The 26,329-nt window shown below is 43.4% G+C and overlaps 1 protein-coding gene across 4 annotated transcripts in view; it reads left to right on the top strand.

The window, feature by feature from the left end:
• Positions 1-225: 225 nt before the first annotated feature.
• Positions 226-26,329, top strand: part of runx3 (RUNX family transcription factor 3) — a 48,910-nt gene continuing 22,806 nt past the window's right edge. Inside the window, exons 1-5 of one of the 4 annotated variants that reach the window (XM_084569849.1) lie at positions 226-445; positions 787-897; positions 20,311-20,552; positions 21,301-21,457; positions 22,927-23,031. In XM_084569849.1, the coding sequence (XP_084425975.1) occupies positions 840-897; positions 20,311-20,552; positions 21,301-21,457; positions 22,927-23,031 (562 nt within the window). In that variant the 5' untranslated portion in view covers positions 226-445; positions 787-839. Of the gene's footprint in view, positions 446-750; positions 898-10,129; positions 10,185-20,310; positions 20,553-21,300; positions 21,458-22,926; positions 23,032-26,329 lie in introns of those variants that run through there. The other 3 variants (XM_084569848.1, XM_084569847.1, XM_084569850.1) reach the window with 3 other exon arrangements.

Genomic DNA, 26,329 nt, shown 5'->3' with positions numbered 1-26,329 from the left:
TGAAAAGCGAGAGTGAGGACGGCGAGCCAGAGGAGAAGCATGGAAAGTACAAACCCGAAACAGAGAAACCAGAGAAAAGGCAAAGACGATAGGAGAAGAAGGGAGGGAGGGGAAGGAAGGTGGGAGGGAGAGGCCCGGTGACCTCACGTGACATGTGACGTGGGCTCCACCAGTCACGGAGGGGAGTGTGTGTGTGCGTCTCTGTGCGGAGGATGGCGAGGAGGATGCAGATAGACTGTGGCTTTTAGCCTTTTACTAGCACTGGCGCTCCAGTCAGGCCACCACCATCGTAGAAGAGAGAGAAAGACCACGCTATCAGGCTAGCTGGCTAACCTCAGACCCCCAGCTCGCTGCGTGTCAGAGCACCACAAACCCAGCCCTCCTCGTCCGCCCGCTTCCACCACCCGGGCTCCGTTAGGTGGGCCACCTCTCATCTCCAGCCCTGGTGAGTCCACCTCCACACCTGAAGACACACATGCTGTTATTGTTGCCTCTGCTTAAACTCTCTGTTAACCACATTCACAGTTTTTTCTTTTCTTTCTGCCTCTGACACTCTTCTCTCCACTTCTCTCTAAAATGTCTTCTGCTGCTAACACATGCTTGCTGCTGCTCTCTCTGCAAGCTTGTGGCTTGGGATTCCTGTGGTAGTCACAAACCCTAGATTCTTGGTTGCAAACAGTCTCCGAGCTCCAGGAGTTTTGTCCTCTCATGCTTTCCTTCCTTCTCTCTCTTCTCTCTATGGTGCTCATTTCATCTCTGTGATTCAATCCTTCTCTCCTCTTTCAGGTCGGTGGAGAGTGACTGCAACGAGGGATCCACGCCGTTCTGGATTCCCTGTCATGGCATCCAACAGCATCTTTGACTCCTTCTCCAACTACAGCAGCAGCCTACTAAGAGGTGAGCACTGATCCTCCCCCTCCCCAATCCACTCGCCCCTTCTCCCTCCCGACGACATCCCACTCTGTGTCCACTTGCTTTGAGGGTGCAGCTTTGACAACTTGTTTCTTTTGTTAAAAGAAGAAGTGACATTAACACCTTGAAATGTGAGAGATAAGTGTTTATTGTAGCGTGTGACTGCATTAATCTGTGTGTCCACACACACACACACACTCTCACACGTGTACCGTGATCAGTTCAAGAAGCAGGAGCCGATTTGTACAGTAGCCCTCATCTAGTTGACTGATATGGCCCATAAAGGCCTCTCCGCTCCTGTGTTTTCTGTAGGCTTGATGGAGTAGCGCCATAATGGGATTCTCACCACAGACATTCATTATCAAGTGAAACTCTCTCCGTGAGAATACGAGCTCAGAGGCTCCATGTGACTGGACCCTTTACTGGAACACGGCAATACAATAAAAGAGGGAGAAAAAAAAAAACATATTAGTCTCTCTCACTCTGCTTTACTTCCAGGAGGTACTTTTGGTCTGTGTGGTGAGGTGAGTGCACTATACTTGGAGACGCCTAACGCTGGCTTCAGTGAAGAAGCCATTTGTTGCCATGGCAATTCCAATCAGACAGCTCTTACTCGCAAACAGCTCTCGTTCGTGTCTGAGAAAGACTGAAACTTGATTTTAATAACAGTACTTGTTGAGTTTATTCCTGTAAGTGATGACAAACGCACACATGCACACACACAAAAAAATGAAGTAGTCAGTCTTGACACTTCAGTTGTTAAGACTCGGTTGTTCTCACTGCTCCTCACACAACCGCTGAGAAAGCCACCGAAAGGCAGCGGAAAAAAACAACAACAAAAAAAACTTCCCAATTAAGGCCTTGTTACAGTGTTAATTAAAGACAGCCACAGGAGAAGCACTACCAGTTCTTAATTGTTTGCAGAGTATATCTTAAAAGCTCTGGAGCCTCACACATACAGTCAGACACACACACACGATCTGTCCATCTGCGTCTCACATGAGAACAATCCTCTGATATCCTCTGTGGAACCGCAGTGACAGGAGATGATGTTCCAGTGTTCTCACAGCTTCTACAGACACTCAGGCATTTATAGTTTCCTCATGACAAGACTCCGGGCCCCCCTTTTCTTCTCTTTTAACCGCGGGATCTGCATCCCTTAATCTCCCCCGCTCTGCAGAGATCAGTGTGTCACCAACTTCAGGTTTCATGGATGGCGTCTAAAGGCCGTTTTAACCTCAATGTGCTTTCAGGGACCTGATTTTGATTTTGAACATTACCAGAGAAGCGAGGCAGGGTGGGAGACAGCGGGAGTCAAGAGGGGAGAAAAGAGACAAGCATTTAAAACTGTAATCATCCATTGGAAATCATTAGTGAATATGCAATATCCTTTTACAATTCGTTCTGTCAGGAGACTGAAACCGAACTGCAAGAGAACAAAGGCCAAGAGTCATTAAATCCTCCCGGTCAATGTGAAAGCATTTCAAATTGGGACTACCTCGTGTAAGCTAAATACCCCGGTGGTTAGTTTAACAACTTGCATTACACAGCAAAGCAATTTGGCCACGGTTCCGTTTTTTTTTTTTTTTTTTTTTTTTTTTTTTTTTTTAGACTGGAATCAAACTGGAATTAAGAGGAACGGCTACAGAAAATCAAGGAGACTGTTAAATGTCTGGCTGCCCGAGCTCTGACTTTAATACAGCGAGACACGACGCTCATGGAAATAATGTATTCAGCTCCTCAGAAGTCAGGAAACACTGCGGCGAGCAACCTCTTATTCATTTGTCACCGAGAATGATTTTGATCTTTAACATCTTTTCTCAAGTCATGCTACCTTGTAGTTTCTTGCACTAAAGAAAAGAAAAAAGGCAGACATCGGTACTATCTCAAATATATCAGCACATAACAAACACTATCAGTCTGTAGGTGCTATATTGGTAACTTGCATATATTTCGATCTATCTCACAGTGCACAGACAGAGAACACATGTATCATGTGATGTGCAACATCAGATGCACTTCGCGTGAGAAGCGAGAGGACGCCTCACCTCAGAAACCTCAGTCCTCCGCTAAAGTTCAGGGAGACACACACACAAACACACACTCACATAAAACATACGGCACATGCACGACGAGACACAAAGGGAACAGGCGACGGCGTTCAAACTGCTCGGCACACGGCACGAGAAAGAGCTAATAGCCTGACAGTTAGTGTGTTGAGAGAGAAACAGAAAAGCGAGATGGAGAGCTTTGCGTCAACGAGGCGTTAATCTGATGCAGACTCACAGAGCTGCTGCACTTCACTGATAACAACCACAATGAGGCTACACCTGCTAACCAGCACACAGCAGCACCACTATTTAATCAGAAAGCAGCATTTCTGAGACACTTTTACAATTTAAATATTATTATTTTTTATTTTTTTTGCAAAGCAGCTGACTTCAAAAAAAAAAAAAAAGCCCCGTACTTTCCCCTGTGAAGCAGAATTGTATAAACTTTTCTGAGTTTTCCGATCCTGACATACTGGCAGCGGTTGCGTCAGGTGGGCTACCTGGTTTATAGCAGCTGTGATTGGGCCCGTGTGGTGGGTCATATCCTTGGCTCAGTTTCTGTCACCGCATTTTCCTTTTTCCTCCGCTTGGAAGGGCCGCTGTGTTCCCTCCAGGCTGTTTTTTATTCAAGGGTCCAGTTTTTTTGTTTTTTTTAGAGTGTTACGCTCTTGGGAGCCAGCTCCCTTTGTGGCATAGAAAAAGGCCTCGGTTTATTAGGGTGGGAATGGCTTTTATATGTTTGGCTTATTGCGCTGCATGAATGGAAGTGAGGGCTTGTGTGTGTGAGAAACGCGCCGTGCCTCACCACAGTTGTAGCAAGGTTATTTTGGAGGATTCTGGGAGGTGGTCTGGTTTGTTCTGCAAGTGTTGTGTGTGGGTGGGGGAGCTGAGAGACACACGCACAGTGTGAGAAAAAGACACTTTATACGCATGGAAATGAATCACTCGAGATAGATTTCTACCCTAGAGCCATTGACAAATAAAAATACAGTAGCTCAAAAAAAGAAAAAAGGCCATAAATTTAACAGAACACATGGCCGGCCTCTGCTGAATTTATTAATAACAAGTCATATGGAGAAGATTTTTTTCCTTCTCTCTTAAATTAACATGCTTGATTGGAGCCCATTCCAAAGCCTGCTGAGTGTGAGGGCCCCCCGAATGACGCCAAAACATGAAGACTGGCTGAGCGGGCTGAAATGTGTAACCAGATATTAAGAGTTTCAATATTTTAAAGTGAAAGCAAATAATAGAAAACGCATGACAGACGCCGAGCAGCAAAATCCTGTCTCCAATTTAGCCCAGTATAATATCTATTTATAAAACTCTGAAGGCATATTGGATAGGAGGAACGCTCTGGACTTGATTAGGGCTGTAAACGTTTTTGGAGGTACTTATTTACTTTTTGCTCCGTCTCGCCGCTTTCACCGTCTGTCAACACGACTTTATGGAGAACACTTTAAAGGGGGTTGCCAGCGAGATGGCTTCCAGGTAGAGCGCGCGGAGGGGCGTGCTGATTATGTGGTCGACTAATCCCGAACGTGCCTCCGCCCTTGCGCACTTCTGGATCTAAACGCCGGGCTCGGCAGTGCACTGGTCAAGGTTAAAGTGTAGTAGTAAATACAATTTTCTGGTGGTTGGCAAGCGACCACAGAGGCTGGATTCTTCGCAGCCAATCTGATAATATGGATTTATGTTTTAAAGGTTTCACTAAAAAAAAAATAATAATAATAATAAAGTGCTCTGAAAGGTTGAGCAACTTCCTACAACAAACATTCCTGGAGCGGGGCATGTTTCTGTAATTCTACTGGAGGTGCGTCGACTCTGGAGCAGCGTCCAGGTCTGAGGCGGGTGTTTGGGCCAAGCAGGCAGGAAGAGCGTGGTTCGGCGTCTCAGTCTCTTCATCCGGAGTTAGTCTGCATGTAGAACTCTGTGATCTGATCGTGCGTGGCAGCAGTCAGAGCACTGAACTTGGCACATTGTTCAATCTGAGGTCACTACCAGATGAAACAAAAAAAGGACTGAATATGTACTATAGCCTTGCATGATAATTAAAGGGGGGAGATTGAAAATGATTCCTACGAGGGACAGAAAAAATATCCTGATATGAAGCAAGTGATGTCAGAGCAATTTATACCGTCTGGATCGGCTCCTTTAACAAGAACGTTCGGGAATAAACTATAAGTCTGCAGGGGAAAAGGCAGACTTTCAAAATGCTTGTATAATTGGATAACGAGGACGGGGAAGTGATCACAAAATAAAATTCTTCAGCCTGATTTCTAAAAAGTAGTGCCCATGCCGGATGAGGCTCCTCAGTTTCTATGAGTCACTTCTTTACGGTTCATTTACTTCGCTTACGAGCTGATAATATTTCATATAAACCCTTACGTTAAAATTATTAAATCCACATTATTAGACTCTTCATGATCTCATTCGTCTTGCTGGTGGACGGCTAAATTCAGGAAAGGCCTTTCTCGCAATTTTCTGATTCTTAATTTTGCTTTGAAACCTACGCCCTAAACCACAGGCCGGCCCCACAGCTTATTACATGGCAAAGCTGGGACTGCAGGGGGAAAAAAAAGTATCATTGTAGGCTAATTTACATATTATTAACCAAAATTAGCAGTTATGGTTGTATATGGAGTTTGCTCGCGATTTCCTGCAAAGCTGAAAGTAAGAATAGCAATTCGAAGCAAAACCAGAAATGATGTTTGTTTCATCACAGGTTTAGACGGTTCTCAGTAACTCTGACTACAATTAGAGAGTCGTGACCTGGGGACTTGTTGTTTGGACCCCTCCCTGTATCGTTAAACAATGCTGTCAACAACATCCTTTTCGGTGCACTGAGAAGGTGGAAAAGCAAAATCTGCCTGTGACTAAGCACGACGTCGATTGCTGTGCACTTTTGTTTTTAACATTACAGTTGCATTCTAACCCACAAATTACTTTAATGGGCGGGCACGGGTCTGGTTGGTCGGCAGCACATAAAATGACTCAAACTTATGGAGATCCCACATGTTCAGAAACATATCAGCAGACAGTAACTTTTTTTTTTTTCTTAAATGAAGACAGGAGGGAGACAGAGTTTTTTTTTTTACTTTATCATGTGTGAAAGTTTAGCAAAGATCTGAGGCCCAGAGGAACTGTTTCTGTCACCATCAAAGCATTAAAAGGAATGTTTTTCACAGACAGAAATCCTTCCTCCAGTCTGAATCTTCACTTCATTATGAGCAACTTTAATCATGTCCAAAACATCCGTATGGCCCATCCTTCTTCCCATAAGCAATAAAGAAAAAAACTTAATGACGGTGGAGGAAAAATGCAGATAATGATAGGATGTGAGACGCTGCAGGCTACGAAATGTTTTCTGATTCTCTATTTTCCCAGAATTATTTTCTCTCCTCAGCTTGTTTACATACAGCTAATTGTCATTGCTGCAATAAAACATGTTTTTGGGTTGCTTCTCCCCTCCCCTCCAACATAACTTTGACCACAGGGAATTGATTTGTGTGGAGACAGCGTTTCAAAAATGGGATTTTAGTTTCCTCATTTGGAGTGGGGGTGGAGGGGGACAAATAACTGACAGTGCGACTAACTGCATCAGTAATGGCCCACCTAATTGTGCTTTCCTCTTAAGCAGCGAAGAGGGGGGACGCATATTTCAGCATTCACCGTGTTCATTTATGAAGAACTAGTTTGATATTGTGGGAAAAATTAAATATTTGCCTTCTTGCTGACAGTTAGAGAAGACCGATGCCACTCCCACATTGTGTCTGGAGTTCAAATTAGATGAGTTAGCTTAGCATAAAAACTGCAAACACAAGAGAACAGCTACATAATGCCTCTGCCTACAAGCACTTGCGAAGTTCACAATTTAATACCTTATGTAACACTGGTACAAAGAGGAGTAAAAATAACAGTTGGCATGTTCACAGAAGATTATATGCAGGGCTGTATTGTGGTGTTCTTAGGTAGACCAGAATAACAAGATTACAGGAAGTCTTCTGCATATGAGACAGTCTATCACGTAACACCACGTAAAAGCCAAATTTATTTTAGTCTTTTACAAAATCAGCATGTTTCTGCTTTAATTTTAGTTTCTTTATTAAAAAAAAATATTACGAATTCATATCTACTTCCTCCTCAATTGTCGCCCACATTTCCGTATTCTAATCCTGTGTTCGTCTATTCGACCACTCAACGGCAGAAAACGAATTTAAAAAATGATGCATTATTGCAGCTGATTTATTTATTTTTTGCCCTGAAGTAAACTTTAGAGAGCTTGTACTTTCTCCACAGCTGCTCACTTCTGTATTGGCTCAGTAGGAAACACCATGCCAGGGAATCCCCCTCAGCTGTGCAGCAGAAGTGGCCCTCCATTCCTTCTCCATAGTCTGTCTGCAGCGAGGTCACTCCGTCTGCTGCAGACGTGGTTCTCACGGTGGCAGACGCTGCTGTCACGAGCGCGAACGCAAGCGGAACTTCAGGGTGTACGCACAGGAATCGCTACTGGCGCGAGTATGCACGCACACACACATGTAAAAGGCCGCTGTGTTTTCCGCGTGCTGAGTCAGAGAGGAGCAGTGTATGTCAACATGATGACCGTGACGTTTCCCCCCTCTAAATGCTGTCTGACCTCAGTGTAATAGCTGGTCAGGACTAACATATGGTCTCCTGATGCCTTAGTCCGGCAGAATTATCCACATGATGACTAAACAGCAGCTGAAAAATATCAGTGACCACGTTCTTGATTTCATAAAGACCCTATTTTTATTTTTATTTTTTTAAGTACTTAACTGACTACATTTTACTGTGGCTACTTGGGCGGCTACTCCTGTACTGGTTGGACAGTGTTTCCAAGCAGCGAGCATCTACTGTGAGATACAGCTTTGAAAGTCAAGGTTGAACAAGACAAGAAATGTGTGGATTATGTTACTAGTATAGTTTTGTGGCATAACGAAAATTCTTCAAAATTCTGTCATATTAAAATGAGCAAAAATAAGTTTGACTTCAGTTAAAACGGGAGCCCTTCAAGCTCCTCATTTTCCAGAATGACAGCTGGCTGTGTTAACACTGCCAACCTGGCAGAGGGACATTTATGTCAGAAGGACGTGACGGACTTGAACACAGCTTTTCCCCTTTAATCAGCATGATGACATAAGAGTCAGACAGCGAGCCAGTCATTCAGCCAGTAGAGAGTTTGATTAACCTAATCACCAGGCAGCCAGACTCGAGGCTGCTGATTGGGTTTACAAACGCTCCTTGTCATCGTGGTGTTATTAGCTTGTCGTTAGCTGTGGCCGCCTTGACGTGGAGCAGCGACGTGCCGGGCCTAAACACGGCAATCAGGGGATTAGAGTGCAGTTACAGCAAAGCCTCTATGGACGCCTCGGGCTCTGAGTCGAAGAAGGGAAAGTCCAGGCCTTGCTATGCAAGCTCCACGTGGCTGGGGTGCTAACTGTACATAGGCAACGCCACCACTGATTAGTGATGGGGATGATGAGAGGAAACATTCAGTCACTTCGGACACACGGGTGGTTTCCCGGACTCCAATTAAGCCAGGTTCTTGACTCAGGCAAGGATTTGAATGGGACTCCAGTGAAAATATGTTTTAGCCTCCAATTAGGTTTGCTTAATCTAGAACTGGGAACAGAGCCCAAAGACAACACAAGGTCGCATGCAACACAGTGACTTCCTGTAGCCACTGAAGCGAGGCAGAGTAACACTTTATTTATTTTATCTGTAATCAATCGGAATGATTGACAATAATCAGTTAGTGCAGAAGATAATAGATTTATGAGGGATGACAATATTATTTGTCTAAGTGCTTTCCAGAGCCACTTGGCTTGCATGCTGAGAGCCACCACACCCATGTTTCCTTACGATGAAAAGCCCAGAGGACCAGTAGAGTACTTTCCAAGAGTTGTCTCACGTCTGCAGAGGAAAGTGGCACGGACACTTGTCAGGAAACCAGCGCCAGGTCCCTGCTCAATTCTGGTGCAGTGAGTCAGATGTTGCTCGGGAGGCTGACCCTCTGAATAGGGAAATAAATGCAAATTCAATATTTGGGGGCCCTTTGATGTCCATTTGCACTTGAATGAGTGTGACAGAACCTGGAATGACCCTACTGAGAGAGAGCATTAAGAGCGATGAAAGGAGTTGAAAGGGACAAACTCTGACGACAATAGCTGAAAAGTTGGAAACGTGTCCATGGTGTGTATTGTGTGAGTTCTTGATTGCTTGAACGTGTGAGTACAGTGGTTTCATACGTGCACAGAGAGCAGTGATGACTAAGAGGTGTTCTTCTCAAAATCATTTACACACTGCAACTAAGAACAATAGATTTGGCCCAGTGCCTTGTAGGCACAGTCCTCTCTGACTTGTATTCGGCGGTTTAGCATTCATGTCATACATTACATACCTCACCTTATTCCTTTACAGTTCAAAGTAACAGGGACCTAGACTCAAAAAAGTAAAAACATGTGGCTTTTGTTGCAGAGAGGAATGAACAACAGCATTCCATGTGTAACCACATCAAAGGTCTCCCTCGCCATGGGGCTAAATGAGGGCAGACTGTCCTGCTTGCCCCTCCTGACATGGCTGCCACTAATTAACCAGATTTTAATACTGACACTTCTCCTTCAACACCTTTCCTTCTCATAATTCAAATCTCCACAGTCTTTAAATGTGTAACGCTTCTTCTCGGGTTCCATTGAGCGGGGACAGCCACACAACACGCACAAAGAGGCATTGTCTGCTGGTGAAAATGTGGTTTACAGGCTCTGCTATAATGGCCTGGTGGTTGCTGGAAGCCATGCGCACTTCCTAATATTCGGCTCACATGCGATTTCATTTTGAGAAAAGACTGAGCCATGGGGCTTTGCCTTTGTGCGAGAAGGACGCCTCACAACTTATTTTCTGAGCTGACATGCTCGGGCTCCTTTATCCCCTCCCCTGCTCGTCACCCCCTCTTCCCCTCTCTGGTGGCGCTACTATATTTGTGTGGGATCTCTAGCGATGGAAGGGTAGACGCAGGCTGCGTTGCCAGTCAAACGTGTTTGGGCTGTCAGACTGAACGGCTTCCAGTGCTGCGATCTGTCTCCTCTCCTCGTCAGTGGGAGCTGTTTGATCTGACAGAGAGACTCCATTAGAGACACAGGGAAGTTCAACTGCTGGGAGGTTGGATGGCTTCAGCAGTCAGAGTAGCAGCCCAGAGAGGAAAAGGTTTGCACACACAGTCTGGTTGCAATCTTGGTGTCTGTGCTGTGTATCTATAAATGTCTCTGAGCATTACTTGTCCTTCTAGTAGGTGTGTGTGGTTACACAGTCCAACTGGGCTGACATATTTTGGGGCTCTGTTAGGCAAAGGGTTGGTGACGCAGTGGGTTGTGATATCATAAATGTGCGGCTCTACCGCTGCAGGGCTGCAGTGACAGAGACACAAACAAGGAGAGAGAGAGAGAGTGTGAGAGAGAGAGAATATTTGTTGTGAGTGGTGAGAGGTGAAGCAATTAAATCGTAGCGTCTTCTGCAACGCACACCAGAGTTTGCCCTCAGTCTCACGGTGGTGATGACCTCATAAACCCGCGCCGCAGCCCAACTGAGTTGAGTAGATGCTGGTGTCTGGTGTTGAAATGGTAGACGATGGTTTGATAAATATGCATCAATGGTTCAGCCTCAGACCGTCGCTACACTCCCGTCATTTAATGTGGCTAAACTAATCAGGAGCAACTCTGACAAGTGGCTCAATTCTGCAAGACGACTTTGCAAGTAATATTAAGGCATCAGAATTAGACTCAGGTTTATATCATCACCTGCTTGAGCTGTTTGATGGCTGTTAAAAAGGAGAAAGGAGAGTGAATTGATGTGGCTCCCGTGAAAGATTCCTCTACTGATCTGTGTGTGGCAGCTGGGCTCTGGCAGGGCTTTGGCACCGGGGCTGCATGGCAGTTAAACTGTCACTGGCAGGAACTGTAAATCTTTTGCAGAAGGTGAACGTAGCATGACAGCACCACAGGTGCGTCTACGAGTGTGTGTGTGTGTGTGTGTGTGTGTGTGTGTGCACTTACGTGTCACATGATTGTCGCAATACTTTTTTGCAATACCTTTGCTTTTCTCTCTTTCTGTGTGTCCCTCGGCCATCCTGAGGAGCACTCTACAAGATTGTAGCAGGACACATTTGGCAAAGTCAGAGTGAGTCAGGATAGCCTGTGTGTGCGCGCGAGTGTGTCTGCTTGTGTGTGTGTGTCTGTAGGGGGTGGGGGTGCTGTCACTTTGGCAACGTAACTGCACATATTGCAGCGATTACCACAGCGGAAAAATGTTTTTCTGCAACATGCAATTACTACAGATTACAGATTGCCGTCTTTGCATCAGAAGCTCTCGCCAGAAAAGGAGAAACACTGTGCATTTGTGTGTATGTGGATCTGTGTGTGTCGTTACACACAAATAGACAGAGACACGGAGACAAAGAAAGATGAGAAATGATTATAGCTCACACTAAAAACCACAACTGAAAAAAATGGGGGAGTTGACGTATTTATGGGACTCATTTAGATTTAAAAGTTATACTGACTTTCAGGGGTAAATAAAGGAACAAAAAAAACTACAATCTGTCCTTCAGTGAAATGAAAAAAACAGTAGAGCAGGGTACATTTTGTAGGCCTCTGTCCATCATCATCAACATTATGAAAAGCGAACGCTGATGTACACATGGGGTATACAAGCTGAAATGCCACAAGTTAGCCGAGTTTTGGACTTTACATTTTGTTCCAGGTTACAAATCACCCAGAATATCAAACAGCGTCCTTCAGGTCGCACTAAACAATATAGGCCAAAAGTGGTGCCCCGCAGCAAGGCAGGGCCCTATTTACAAACCCACCAGATCAAAACTCAAACCAAAACGCTCCTATAATAGCACTGGGGCCTTTTGGTGAGCTTACCATCCAATGCTACTTTTAGTGGGTTTCCAAAGAATAAACAGGCCTGAAAACCACATCACAGGCTGCTGACTGTCATCGCTGGGTGAGTGTACCCGACGGATGATGTGAGGGCGGAGCGACCGTGACACCGGGGTTTACGGCGAGTTTCCCCCCCTGCCTGCCTCGGGTGTGGGGTGCGCTATTGAACTGCCACTGAAAGAAAGGGAGGGGGCCTGACCACGTTCAACCCCTGATCACAGTGAACCCATCGCAGTGTTTCACTGTGCCTTTCATGACCTTTCACTGTTAACAGGAAAGGAACGAGTCCTGATTTTTAGGTATTAAAAACAAACCAAGTATGTTTCATGCAGTCACATTACGCACACACAGCAAATCTGATTTGCAGCTGTACTCAGATCCTTTAAAGCACCAATGTAGTGTGACTCTATGACCAGTAAATGTTCTGCATTTGAAATCACACATAAGCACCATAGTATTATTAATTAAATTTAAAGTGCACACCATGTCCATTTTTATCCTAAGGTATTTGTTAAAACTTTATTTTGCGTATTGACTCAAATTCTTTTTATGAAAATTTGCGGTGAGGATGACTTAGTGGTCTCTCAAAATATTGAGTCTATCCACTGCTGAGAAGGAGAGTTCCATCTTGTGATAAAAGAGCTAGAAATGATCCCCGTTGTTTCCAAGTGTAATACAGGACTGCAGTAGTCAAGTCTGACATGCACTAGCAAAACTGGAACAACGCTAATGAGAAGAGTACCACTAATTTCCGCAGTCCGGTTCATTCTCATCAGCGCCTGGCAGTGTGTCACGCGTAGAGGCATATAGTTAATCAGGAACTATTTTAGATGAGGACATTTGCGTGTACAGTGGCTCTGAGTGGGCATAAAGGGTTTTTACACGTGTGGAAAATATACAACCTATCAGAAAAACTGACAGTTGAAAGTTTCTGTTAGTAAACTTCCCGTGAGTGAACACGACTGGCACAATTTGAGGTTGCATTTATTTGGACTTGGTCAAGTCTATACAATATTTAATTGTCTTTAATAATAATATAGATAATACAAATTGGAAAAACATAGTGTATGAAGAGGAGAGTCAAGAAGTTCAACAAGCAGATCCAGTTACATTTATGTGTGTGTGTGTGCTAGTTAGCTACATTTAGCGTCATTAGTCATCACAGACTAATAGCAGTAAATGAGTGGATACTGTAGAGCTGAGAAACAGTGCCCTTTCTTGTTGGTGCAATCAAATTTTCATTAACAATAAATTGCATAGTTACTTCTTTCACAGGTGATTTTATAAAACTATAACCCTAACAGTAGCCATAACCCCAACCCTGATAGTAGTAGCAACCCTAACTCTAATCCTTCATGCATCAACATGTAGGCAGCATTTAACTGCTGTAGCTTCTGGAGGCGGAGTGTGTTAAACCACTTTAGCCATTTAGTATTTTTAATTTCAACCTTAAAATTGGCCACATTTACTCAGTAACAGTTGCATAACATGGCCAGAGTGAGATCTTACTTATAAGATCTGCCTGGCCAAAACTGTACATTACATTACCAAGTAAACAACAGCCATACAGAAGGGAGTCAGGATCATTTGTGTCTGAAAAATGATCAAATGCAAGTCTGTCTAATTTGATGCAAAAGAAGAGCAGCACAACAAGCGTTGTGATATGCATTTTAGTCATAGTGATACTAGGCGTCCTCTTCAGTAAACATGCTTGGTAACCTTCAAAAAAAATAGTGTCAGTTGGGTTTTAAAGGAGTTACCGGTTAATAGATGAATATGTCAAGTCCAGCAGTCCCTCCAGAGAAACACAAGATAAATCTGAGAAGGTGAATGTAACATTTGCATCACAGATTTATATTCTTTGTCATTGACTGACTCTAAGATCTAGAGATCGAAGATCTGGGAATCAAACAGTTGTTTAAATAAAACCATGTGGACAAAAAATAAATTAGTCATCAGATTTCATAGGCAAGGACCTCAAATGATAAAAATCACAGGTTTTGTTTTAATGTTGCTTGATGTTTAATAGGCTTTAAAATCTTAATTTGAAAGTTGACCCTAGTCTACAGCTGCCAAAACTGCCATATTTGTTTCTACAGTCTAAAACTGCATGAAAAAAATAATCATTTAAAGTTCCTTAAAATGGCAACCAAGCATAACTTAGTAATTGTACTGTAGTTTCTTTCCAGCATTGAAGCAGAGGATTGGGGAGCGTCAGTGACAGTGGGCGATGCTACCAAACTCATAATGCGTTCAGTATGCGTCAAGTGTGAGAGTGAACATGCTTGTTATGTTTTAAAATGAATGTAGTCTTTAAGAAGCCCATTTACATTCAGCAGATAGAAATAAAAACATAGTTGGAGTCGTCCCCCAGCAGCCATTATGCTGCTCAATTGATTCAGAAGGCTTTAATAAGCCCTTGGCTCCGCTCTGCACCTTTTATAAAATGTAGGCAAGAGTATTAAAGATGCATGAGATGAATGTGCTCATTGTCTCCTCTGGTGACTGCCGCATCTCGGCTCATCACGCTTACATAGTAATTAGCTGCTGGGTTTGGAAATGTCACCGTCCTCTTCATCATCGTTGGGATAACATATACTCCGGACGCCTTCAAGGATCTGAAAATTGGGGCCTGACACTCTTATGAGTTACTGGATGTGCAAAGTGCCACAAGGGGCAAGCGACAGAAGAAAATGTGAGGGTCATTAAGAGCTAAAACAAAGTTTGAGTACACAGATGTATTCCAGTCATCATTAAAACTAACACAGACGACCTTAGCAGGGAAAAAGTAACGTACAAATTTATACGATCAAAATTGTTCGAATGTGTTTCCTATTTTCTTGTCTGAACATCAAAATGGACAAAAATGACCGCCAATTGTGATGTGCTGACACATTATGTAATCAAAATTTGAGAAAGAATCAGCCTTCAGAGCTGCAAAAGCCCAAAACCCAAACACAGTCTGTACCCACTCAGTGTTGTTTAAAAGTTTCTCCATACACTTGTGTATATAAACACTCTGACGCTGCAATATGATTTGGCTTTGAGGGGACTGGCACAAATGGCTTTGGTGACTTACATCATGCTTGGGAGTCTAATCACAGACACTCTTGTCATATCAAGCAGAAAAAGTCCATTTCATAGCAAGCTATATTTCAAAAAAAAAAAAAAAAGAGAAGAAAAAAGTAAAAATGAGGGAAGGGTAAACAAGCTCTGCGTTCCATTGCCACCACAGAATTCATCATTCATACAAAAAGAAAAAAAAATACCCCAAGCCCAAAAGTAGGGCTAATTTAATCCGAGAGGAATAAAACTCCATTTCATAGAAGTCGTCCATTCAGAACACTCATATTTCCACTGAGCAGAAACCCCCGGCTGAAATTCGAGCAGACACTTTTCGGAAGGAATGCATTCGGTGGGTTGAGGGCCAAAGCTTGCCCTGTAATTTGTGAATGTACAGAAATGTGTGATGGCCACAGCTCCTCTAAAGATAGAAATCTTTGTCTTATGTCATCGCCGAACCTCAAACTATTCCTAATTGCCCCCATAGCCCCCTTTTCCAAATGAATAGCTACCCATCCAAAGGCTTATGTGTGCAAGTCTGAAAATAGACCTGGGAGTTTACACAGGCTAATAGATCATATTCAGGAAAAAAATGAAGAACTTTAAAAGGGATCTGCACGTATCTGAGGCTGTAACCATCTTCAAAGTGACTTTTAAGTGGCACTGAAAGCCGTGTGGGTGGCATTTAGAAACAGGTATACGTTTACAGACCCCTTTGGGCTTCCACTGGTTTCTCCGGTAATGGGGATACAACTCATCTGAGTCTTTACAATCTGAGTCATTACACATGTAACCTACAGTAAGTGGGGTTTCCTTTGGTGTTAAAAACACAGACGAGGGTGTGTTTCTTTCCATGGGCTCCAAAGAAAACTCGCAAATACTTTTGACTTGCATTTAGATTTATCCAAAGTGACAGAAATGACCCATTTAGAAAGGTTTGTTTCATGGGATCTTTCTGGCCAACAAACCGCTTTCTGATACCACAAGGAACCCTTTTTTGTTATGTGCGCACATAACAATGCAGGTCAGAAATACACAAATGAGGGCAACTTCTAAGTCATACGTTTTCACAGAGTAACCATCGGTAAACAATGATGTGATTTCTTGATTTATATCTGAAGGATCCGTTTTCTTTTAATCCTTGCATGGTAAGAATCATATATACTGAGGCCTTTTTGAGGTGGGTCCGGGGTTTCACATGTCCTCCAGGAGTTCTGTCTTGATTTCAGGCTCAACCCACTCGGATCATTAAAAATCGTTCAGGGGCACGGCGGGCTCTGTCCTCAATGCCTGTGCGGCTGAAACTGTAGAAACTGCATGTTGAAATGCGGAGGTCTAAATGTGACAGGCGCCCGGAGCGCACATTACAGCTGAGCAGAGTATGGATGGGGAGCGTGCGGTCGCGTATTAATAACGAAACCAGGGCAGGAGGACGACTAAAATATCACTGGCATTGTCATTGTCCCAGTCGAGCTGGACTCAAAATAGAGGCCGCATGATAGGTGATCTGATCAGAGATGATGTTTGGCAGTTGGGGTTGCGAGGATTCAGCTGCTGCTCTGGTACAGAGTGATTTAAGCACAGCTGTGGAGTGAGCATCTGTGATTTGGGGTTTCCCTATATTTTCAAGTCAAGAGCACCGAAACTGTCACACACGGACTCTCATAAAGCAGGATTTATGCTGTGCACGCTGAAGCAGAGGATAGTGGTAAAGTTAGGGGCTTTACAATCATGACAAATAAAATATTATAGTTATTCTCTGGGATATTGTTCCATTTCACGTGTGTTAGACAAGCTTACAGTAGAAAGAAAGAAAGAAAGAAAAGATTTGATTTACAGAACTGGTGGATGGCAAGTTTCACACTGTGTACGTGTGAAAGATGGTGTAGACGGTTTTATTTCTTCCTACATAAATGTTTATGCAGCTGTATAAAGTATCTAAGTACATTTACTCAAGTACTTAAGTACATTTTCTACTTGAATACTCCATTTGCATGCTCCTCTCTACTCCAGCTCCACTATATTTTTGTGGGAAATATACTTTTTAATCCACTTTATTTATCTGAAAGCTGCAGTTACTTTACAGCAGATTTAAAAATGGAACTTACAACAAGCTGTTACGCCATATATTAAGGCAGCAATGAATCAGCTTTACTTTAGTCAGCTACAATATCTAAAAATGCTGTTTCCATGTTAATGCATCAGTACCAATAATCCAAGATAAGATCCTATTTTGGTGTCTAATGAATACTTTTACTTTTATATTTCGCGTACAATGCTTACCTTTTTTTTTTGTTGTTGTTGTTGCTTGGATAATGTAGGACGTTTACTTGAGTATTTGTTCAAATGTGGTGACTAAAAAGATCTGAGCGCTCCCTCCACCACTGTGATCACTCATGCAGCACTGATGATGCTTGCGACCACATGAACAGATATTGTGAAATAAAACCTGATGTCACTTAGACGCTTAAACTGAGGAGGGCTGGTCTAATTTGTGCTTTTTAATTTTGGAAATCTTCGCTCTGCATCCTTCCCTCTTGGCGCAGCTCTGATCGGAGCGACAGAGGAAATTAAAGGGAAACTCTGAAGCCACTGCGATGACTCCTCGCGCCACTTAACTGCACTTAATTTATTCTCATGCAAGTAAACAACTTAAAACGCCGCCACGCACGCGCTTGGGCGCGCGAGCACGGAAATAAAATACGTTAGAATTCAAATAAGGCGTCAACTGATTGAATGCATGAATGCATTTTAAAATTAGTGCAAATCCAAACGACTCTTTAAAAAAAAATAATTATTGTCACTTGTATTTTTTAAACGATTCTGTGCCATTTTTATTAAATTAAAGCAGACAAAAATGTTTCAGATCACCAATCATTAGACCAAAATAATGTTTGCTTTCCTGATCAATAATAATAACTTAGTGGTAATTTACAAGATAAAGCCATGCACAGAATTTTATTCTATGTTTGAGGAATGGATGATGCATTCAAACACACTGACACAATAAATTCTTTAAATGTGCTATTTAGAGACATAAATGTTTCTTCTCATTAAAAAACTGATTTCAACATTCAGTCATTAAACGAATAAATGCCACTGTTTTAAAAAGGATTATTGCGTTTCTCTCCAATAATATAATTATACTGATTCAGGCCAAAATTACGCGGAAAGAAATGTCACCGGTGCTTCTTTAAAGCTAAAACAAACAAACTGACAGAATCGGTTTAACTGTTTTGACTTAATTCGAAATTAATCCAGATTTCAGACCATCACAGCGCACAGATAAAAGTTTCCTTTTCTCTGTAGATGTGAAATGTCTGCCTCAGACTGTCTGAGCTGACAGCGATTGAAAAGGCAAATGCGCCAACTAGTGTCAAACCTCAGCATGGCGCGCAGTTTGCAGGGTGTGCCGTCATTTAATGTTACCCTCAGCATTTCAAGTTTCTAATGAATTCAGCCCCTGGCACACACACACACACACAAACACACGCACACTTATTACTCTGTTGTGCTGTTTGATGTGGAGAAGAAAAAAAAAGAAAAAGAAAAAGACATTTGCCGGTTCGCTTTAATTTTCTTATATAATTCAGCTCAGCCAATTAAAGCGATACGGATCTGTCTCAAACCCATAATTTGACTTTATGAAAATTTTATTTACTTGGAGAGAAGGTGAGAAGCCGCCAGATGCAACAACGCTTCAAAACGAATAAAAGAGATTAAAACCGCAGGCCTGTGCAGTATCAACATTTCAATGGATAAATTATAAACAGCTCAAATTAAAGCAGATCAGAGAAGGAGTTGTGGAGGGAATAAAGGTGCAGAATAAAGCAGGAATAAATTTGCAGATCTTTCATCTTTTGTACATCACTGCATGATTTACGCAGGTGCACTTAAATGCTGATAGCTCATAATCTCTTAATTAAAGTTGATTTGTTTTAAAGTCTGTCAAATTTAATTTTTAGATGCTTTATCTCACCAGTCGTGCGTAAAGATTTTGTCCATATTGTAAAATCAATTTAAGACCAAATAATTCAGCTGTTCTAAAGCAGACTATGAGTCTCTTCTTCAAAAACTAATTTCCTCTTTAGTGATTGTGTCTCCTAATTTCTCCCATCTTAATGTCCGTCTATATGGCACGGATAACTACGCACAAGCAGAGAGAGAAAAGGACAGATATGTATCAATAATTCAGCTCGTGTGTGACAACAGCGCAGGGTTGCAGAAGGCGCACCGGGGAGTTTGATTGGTCTGGTGAAAGCCCAACCCAGCGGATTCATTGGTGGAAATCATCTCCGCACTCCCAGCCACTAAACGCTAAAATGACTAGGGTAAAATAATATCGCGGCACTCTGCACTCAGTTCAGCCTCACGGCTCCTTCTCGCGCCCTGTAACTCCTGCGCTAAAGGATAACTTTTTAAGGAAACCCGACCGGAGCGACGGGACCGATCCTCTTACTACTCCAGAGTTGTTGCTTTTTCTTTCTTTTTTATGCGTATGTTGGAGGGGAGATCCTCCACTGTTGCAAGAACTTTTACGCACGAAAGGGACAGTGCTGTACTTGAGCGTTCAGTTTGTAGATATTCGAGTTTGTTTAATCCACGTTTTGTTTTGTTTTTATTTCAGCGGTAAACGCGGTTTATGGTGAGATCAGAGGAGGCGTCTGATACAATTTAGCAGTTTTGATCTTTTTTTAAACTTTAGCCGAGACACGCAACTGAATTGACTTTACATCGCGTCTGGATTACCTGGCTACTGCAAACTGCTATTTATTTTATTTTTGAGTTGATCGGTATTGATCATTTAGGAGTTTCATTCACCGATTCTTGATTTCTCGTGAGAGCTCAGGTAGTTTGTGGTGTTGATACATTGTTTACACGCGGCTGAAAGTTTCCACAAAGTGTGCGGTAGATAACAGCGCCGATATAATACGAGTTCAGCACTGCCAGAGACTTTGGAGAGCTTTCGTTTGTCTGTTTTTTTTTTTTTTGTTTTGTTTTGTTTTGTTTCACTTAAGTTTGTGAAAAACAGAACAACCCTGATATGTTCCTGAGGCTAACACATCGTGTGTAGATGATCTAGCAGCACAGTTATCAGAGTTTATTGTTAAGATAGCGAGGCTCTACTTCACTCACACTCTGCGCCTTCGCCTTCAGACAGTGGACTCTTGAGACAAGCGGCGTCTGGATAACAAAAAAGAAAAGGGGAAAACAAACAAACAAACAAAAACAAAAAAAAACAGTTTTTCCTCCAAAGACTTCTACTCCTCTGATACGACCCAGTCAGGTGGCACTGACCCAAGCTGTTGTGATGCATATTCCCGTAGAGCCGCCCACCACAAGACGGTTCACGCCGCCCTCCACGTCCTTCCCCTGCAGCAAGATTGTAGACGGCAACGGGGCCATGGCCACCCCGGGGCCCCTGAGGTCAAGACCGGACACCAGGAACGTGGTGGACGTCCTGGCGGACCACGCCGGCGAGCTGGTCCGGACCGACAGCCCCAACTTCCTCTGCTCAGTTCTCCCGTCTCACTGGAGGTGCAACAAGACTCTCCCCGTGGCTTTCAAGGCAAGACACATGGCTTCTAATTATCATTTATTATGTTTTCATTTTAATAGCGCGCATGGCTTTCTAACTGTAGAACACACAGGAGACAAAAATGCATTTAAAACCAACCAGATGTGCCTTAAGGAGGTCATTTATCTCCATGAATTTATAGATTGGCCTCTGGAAGTTGTGCCTTTCGGTTTCTGCATTTGTGTAGAAAATTAAATTCTTAAAATATACAGATCAGCTTTGCTTTTATTGGCTTTAAGCTGCGCCATCCAAAATAATAACATTCAATCAGAGCCAGGAATTACTGCAGGTCTCTAGAAGCGGCTGCAAGAAGCACAGATGGACTCATTTTTTTGTAATTACATTTTTCTGTATTATATATGATTATGATGCTTTGTGAGTGAATATTTGTAGCTTGTGTATATTTAAAATAAACAGTTGTCTAAACTGGATAAAATCCAGAGACATCCGAGTGAAATAAATAATGGTAATGGAGCGAGTAATGAAATGCATGCCGTACAAATCTTGCATTATTTTTTATTTAAACGTTATTAGTCAACACTGGAGGATGTGTACTTTAGGAATCCTCTAAGCTTATGAAATTTATGCAGCCGTTTATTGTTGACACTGTGGTGAAATTGTAAAGATATCGGTGTTTAATATAATTGGAGCCGGATGCGGTTTTACGCGCGCAGTGCGTGTGTGTTGTGTGCATTCGGTTTTGGTGACCCAGAGTGACCGCTCGCTTTCCCCTGCGCAGGTCGTGGCTCTCGGCGATGTTCCAGACGGGACTCTGGTCACCGTGATGGCCGGGAACGATGAGAATTATTCGGCCGAGCTAAGGAACGCCTCCGCCGTGATGAAGAACCAGGTGGCCCGCTTTAACGACCTGCGCTTCGTGGGCAGGAGCGGACGAGGTGAGCTAAACCTCTGAAACCCTCTCTGACACACACACACACACACACACACACACACACACGCACACACACACACACACACACACACACACACACACACACACACACACACACACACGCACACACACACACACACACACGTACAAACACAGGCCTACAGAGTCTCTGATTGCAAGGCCACTTTTAGCAACATTTGGAAACGCAGTTATAATAATGGCTCATATTTCTGTTCTGAATGACAGCTGACAGCATATTATTATTTTTTGGGGAATATGAAACGCTTACCAGATATGTGGCACATACGCACACATAGGAAACACTGATCCACGACTCTGTAAAATATGTTTTTAAAATAATTTTCTGTCAGGTTCTGGCTGATTTCTTTAATCTTTAACCAAGATTTGTCTGAAAATGTGGAATCATTTACGTATGGGTACAGCTAGTGTCCACACTTGTGTGCCAACTGACGTCCGTGGGTGTCATCCGAAACATCTGGCCTGCGTCACGGCGCGCACTGATGTGGTCGTGTGATTTTCTTAATCCAAGGGAATCCAGATAATAATCAACGTGGTGTAAATCGGAAAGGGTGGATGGAAAAAAAAAAACCTGACTATCCACGTCCCGAGGCAATGTGTCACCATTTAAGACACGGCTTACAGTCTAATACGCAGTATTAATCCTAGTTGTTGTGTCAAATGGCTGTATAAAAATTCACACATCTACAGGCCTGTTTGCAGGATGTTGTGGTTAAAGCATAGGCCCGATGAACATCAAAAAATTTTGCGCTATATTGGGTAAATCAAAACATCTCAATGTTTAGGCATAAATAACCAAATGCACTCGGCTAAAAATATATTTTTAAATATTGAAGCAGAGGAGGCATTTTGCTTATTTTCTCCAGAGTCGTTTCTGGCCCTTTATATTCCCCTTTAATGTCACGTGAAATGATGGGTACTTGTCTCGCCACCCAAATTTAAAAAGTAGCTTATACCTTTCATTTCTGTAGATAATTATCCCACCCGAGGATTTTTTTCCTCTCCTCCCACACAGTCTCTGTTTAACAAGAAATGCCTTTCTCAAAAGCCGGGGACGAGCACCGGGGCCGCTGCGTGGTGCGAGCCTTCCTCCCCCTGCACGGACTTTGATGCAGATGGGAGCAAGATCCCTCCTTGTTGAACAATAAACTATTGCTGTAAGCTCTTTGAGACAATCTGGAAGACATTCTCTGAGTAATCTAAATCATACCCGCAGCCAGACCGTCAAAAGAGCTGGTTCTTTTTTTTTTTCTTCCTTTTTTCTTTTCTTTTTTTAATTTTAATTCAAAGACTGCGGCGGGACAAAAGCCGGTGATGATTTGAAGCTGAACAAGCGATGTATTGTTGCAAAGAAAAGGAAGAAAACAATTCGAAAAGGTCACCCATAAAATAAAATAAGATGTCTCTCATTAATATGATGTCGCTGCTCTGCAGGGAAGAGCTTCACTCTGACCATCACCGTGTTCACCGGACCTCCTCAAGTGGCCACCTACCACCGCGCCATCAAAGTCACCGTGGACGGACCCCGGGAACCTCGCAGTGAGTGCACACAACGCATCAAACACTAACATTGTTACTGCTGAACTGCACCGTGGTGTGATGTGAGTGCAACTTCTGGCGCTGCAGAAGACGTAGGCGCCAGCTTCTTTACATGCGTGAGTCATATGCAGCAGGTGATGCACGAAAATCCCACTCTGAGCAAGCCTGATAGAGCATGCGTGGGCGTGTGCAACGCATTCCTCCCGTTGTGGAGGTAAAACAAAAATCTGTTCACATGATCACATGCTGCCAGTTTTCACTAGATTTATTTTGGGGTTGAGACTTGGTTTTTGGGGTTAAGATGAAAAATTAAGTCTAGGTTAAGGTTGGGGTTTGGCAGGTAGTGGTTATGGTATGCCTCTAGAGAATGGAGGCAGGGCTGTGTATTGTCCTCATTAGAACAGTGGTGCATGTTTTGTGTGTGTGTGTGTGTGTGTTCCGCAGGGGCACAGGGAAGGGCCCAGTCAGAGGAAGCTGTAAAGCATATTAAGGCATAACCCAAGACCACTAAGAGGAGCTGAGTGAGTCTCCAAGCCGCAGGTGGCTCAGCTCAGTGAAAGCCTCCTCCTCCTCCCTCTTCTCACCCACCCCTCACCCCTACCTTTCCCAGTGCTGGTCAGAGGGGTCCTACCTGCCCGACCACATAAGTGGCTCGTTGATTTAACGCGGGGCAGGCCCCTGGCCGCTGTTGGCCCTGGCAGGGGAGGCTCGGCGTGCTAAAGCTGTTAGCACCACCGTTCAGCCACAGCTACATTCTTATGTGGTTTAATGCTGCTGGTGTGAGGGATGGTGAAGAGTAATGTTACTCGAGTATGAGTCAGTTGCTGAGGGGTTGGAGCGGTTATGTGCGTACAAGTTTTCTTTTTTTTTTGTCAGCTCAAGGTGAGACAGATGAGATGTGGTAGGATTTCATGATCATTTCTATGGAGGGAACTAGAGTTTGTGGAGTTGGATATCAAGGTGGACTTAGTCAAGTCAAAGGGACAGAGAAAGTGGCTGCACATGAGAGGGGGTATGACTGGCACAGGGAGCTGAGGGGCACCAGGAGAGGGGCTTCACCCCACTGCCAAACTGGACGCTATTTGCAGAAGAGGGACTAGATAATAATAAACTGCGTTTGCGTGTGTGTATGGTTTCAATTTGATCAGCTTTTGTTAAAAGTTAAGAAAAAAAAGCCTGAGCGTGTGTGTACGTGCATAAATGAGTTCTCATGTGCATCTTGAAATAACTGTAGGTTAAGGTTGTTTCCCGTCAGTCTGTCTCTCTGTCTGTCTGTCTGCATGTTACGGCTCCTGCTGAGGCGTCAGAGTGGCCGTGCTACTTTTACACTGGCGCTGGGTGCTATAATGTGACACTGTTTAATATAGGGCTGGAGGAATTTAGGGCTCCATTAAACTCTGTTGCACGGTGCTGCGAGGGAATACGTAGAAAGACAGAAAATAAACGTCTGCATGGGCTGATTAAAAAAATGCATCCGAATATGATTTCAATATGTAAACTTGCTCGGTTTAACCCCCCGCAAACAGATGAAACCATAGACTGTCGGATATGCGCAGACGTTGAAATATGAATTTGAATTATACATCCAATTACTCAACCAGGACATTCAAACAGCCAACGGGACAGGCAGGCATTCTAAAGGCATCATATTTCTATTAATGGTTACACTGGTTTGAATAAAAAGCGAGATCTGAGGCTGATCTGAGTCCAGTTCAGTGCGTTGAAAGACACGGGAATTAAACGAGACGAGATGATGGACCTCCGATGTTTAAACAAGAAGCACATTCTAAGGGTATAATATCAGTCATGTTCCGGCACCGTCAAAGAACAGGGACACACACACACACACTGCCATTCAGACATTACTAGGACCATAAAAATAATCAGATTCTTCTCCAACCACAAGGCACCACATTATATCGGCGGCACAACGTTTTGAGCCAAAGCAGAGTCTCTACTGCCAGCACATAAAACTAACAGCGTTTTTTCATTATTCTAAATCTCATCCTGAGAGACGGTTATATGTTCCGCCACTGCTTTGATACTGGTTTGTCTGTTTTTCATCGCCACGCAGTGTGGCTGAAACATATCAGTGCAGACAGCCTGAGGCCACGCTTGGCCCAGCGGCGTGCTCACCTGTCTGCAGGCTGGCAGGCCGCAGGGCCGGTCTGCGCAGGGCTTTACACTGCTGTTTGTGTAGGGCCCGCATTTGCATGCCTGCCAGCCGAGCCACGGCAGGAGCTGGCACAGAGGGAGGGGGGGAGGAGGAGGTTTTTTTATTAATGTTTGCTGATCCAGTCGAGAGAACCTGATGGACAGGACTGCAGCGGTGGCTCGCCTGAGGCAGTGCAACAAAGAACGCCATGCTTTCTGAAAACACTTTAGCAGGAAGATACACATACGGTATGGGAACAGTTGTGTACACTGTATGTATTTCCACATGCCCCGATACACACAGACATGTAAATGGTTATAAACACACACAGACGCTATTCTGTTCCTCAACAGAAAGCATGCTCAGCTAAGTATTTTTGTCTGCCTTGCTGCTGATTTCCTCATCACACATCCGGCATTCGTCATCGTACCCCTACCAACCCCCCACCTATCTGTCATACTTTATTATCAAACTTCTGCTGAGCCCAACTGTTGCAACTGCTGATGAAAACTATTCTGTAAGAGAAGCAGTTTGAACAACAAAGCTAACAACAAGAGAGGGCAAAAAAAAAAATTAGAAATAAAAAAAAATAAAAAATAAAAAATTGGAAAACATATGACAGAAGTGTTGAGACCCTCCCTGTTTGTCGCTGCTATCAGATGCCTCGGCGCAACAGCCCCCGCACTTGAGCGAAGTTATTCTCACCAATTAATCCCTCAGCTATATTTTTGTCCCTCCCTCACTCATACATGACATCAACTGCCACCTATTTACCCACAGGGGAAGGGCTGTTTGTATTTCTGTATCTCTTGACATAAATGAATCAGTCCCTGGCAAGAACTTTCTGCGGGTCAGAGAGAGAGACAGAGAGAGAGCGAGAGAGAGCGAAAGCGAGAACAAAAAAAAAGGGCTGGATATTTTAAGCTTCTAATGACGTTCGGAAATAATAGTCACGGATTGTGGGTATGTGCATCACTAATTTGGGCCTGAACGAATCAGTATCAAAGCATTTAAATATAGGAACATTTTAAACATTTTCACCGAAAGTCAAGTGTGTGAAGAAAAGATTGGTTCAAATACACAGAGGCAAAAAGGTTTATAAGAAAATGTAAAAACTTGTGCATGACTGATTTAGAAATTGGG

This window comes from Chelon labrosus (genome assembly GCF_963514085.1).
Source record: "Chelon labrosus genome assembly, chromosome: 20".
NCBI classification, from domain to species: domain Eukaryota; kingdom Metazoa; phylum Chordata; class Actinopteri; order Mugiliformes; family Mugilidae; genus Chelon; species Chelon labrosus.
The sequence above is the reverse complement of the archived record's forward strand: the minus strand, read 5'-3'. Positions and strand labels throughout refer to the sequence as shown.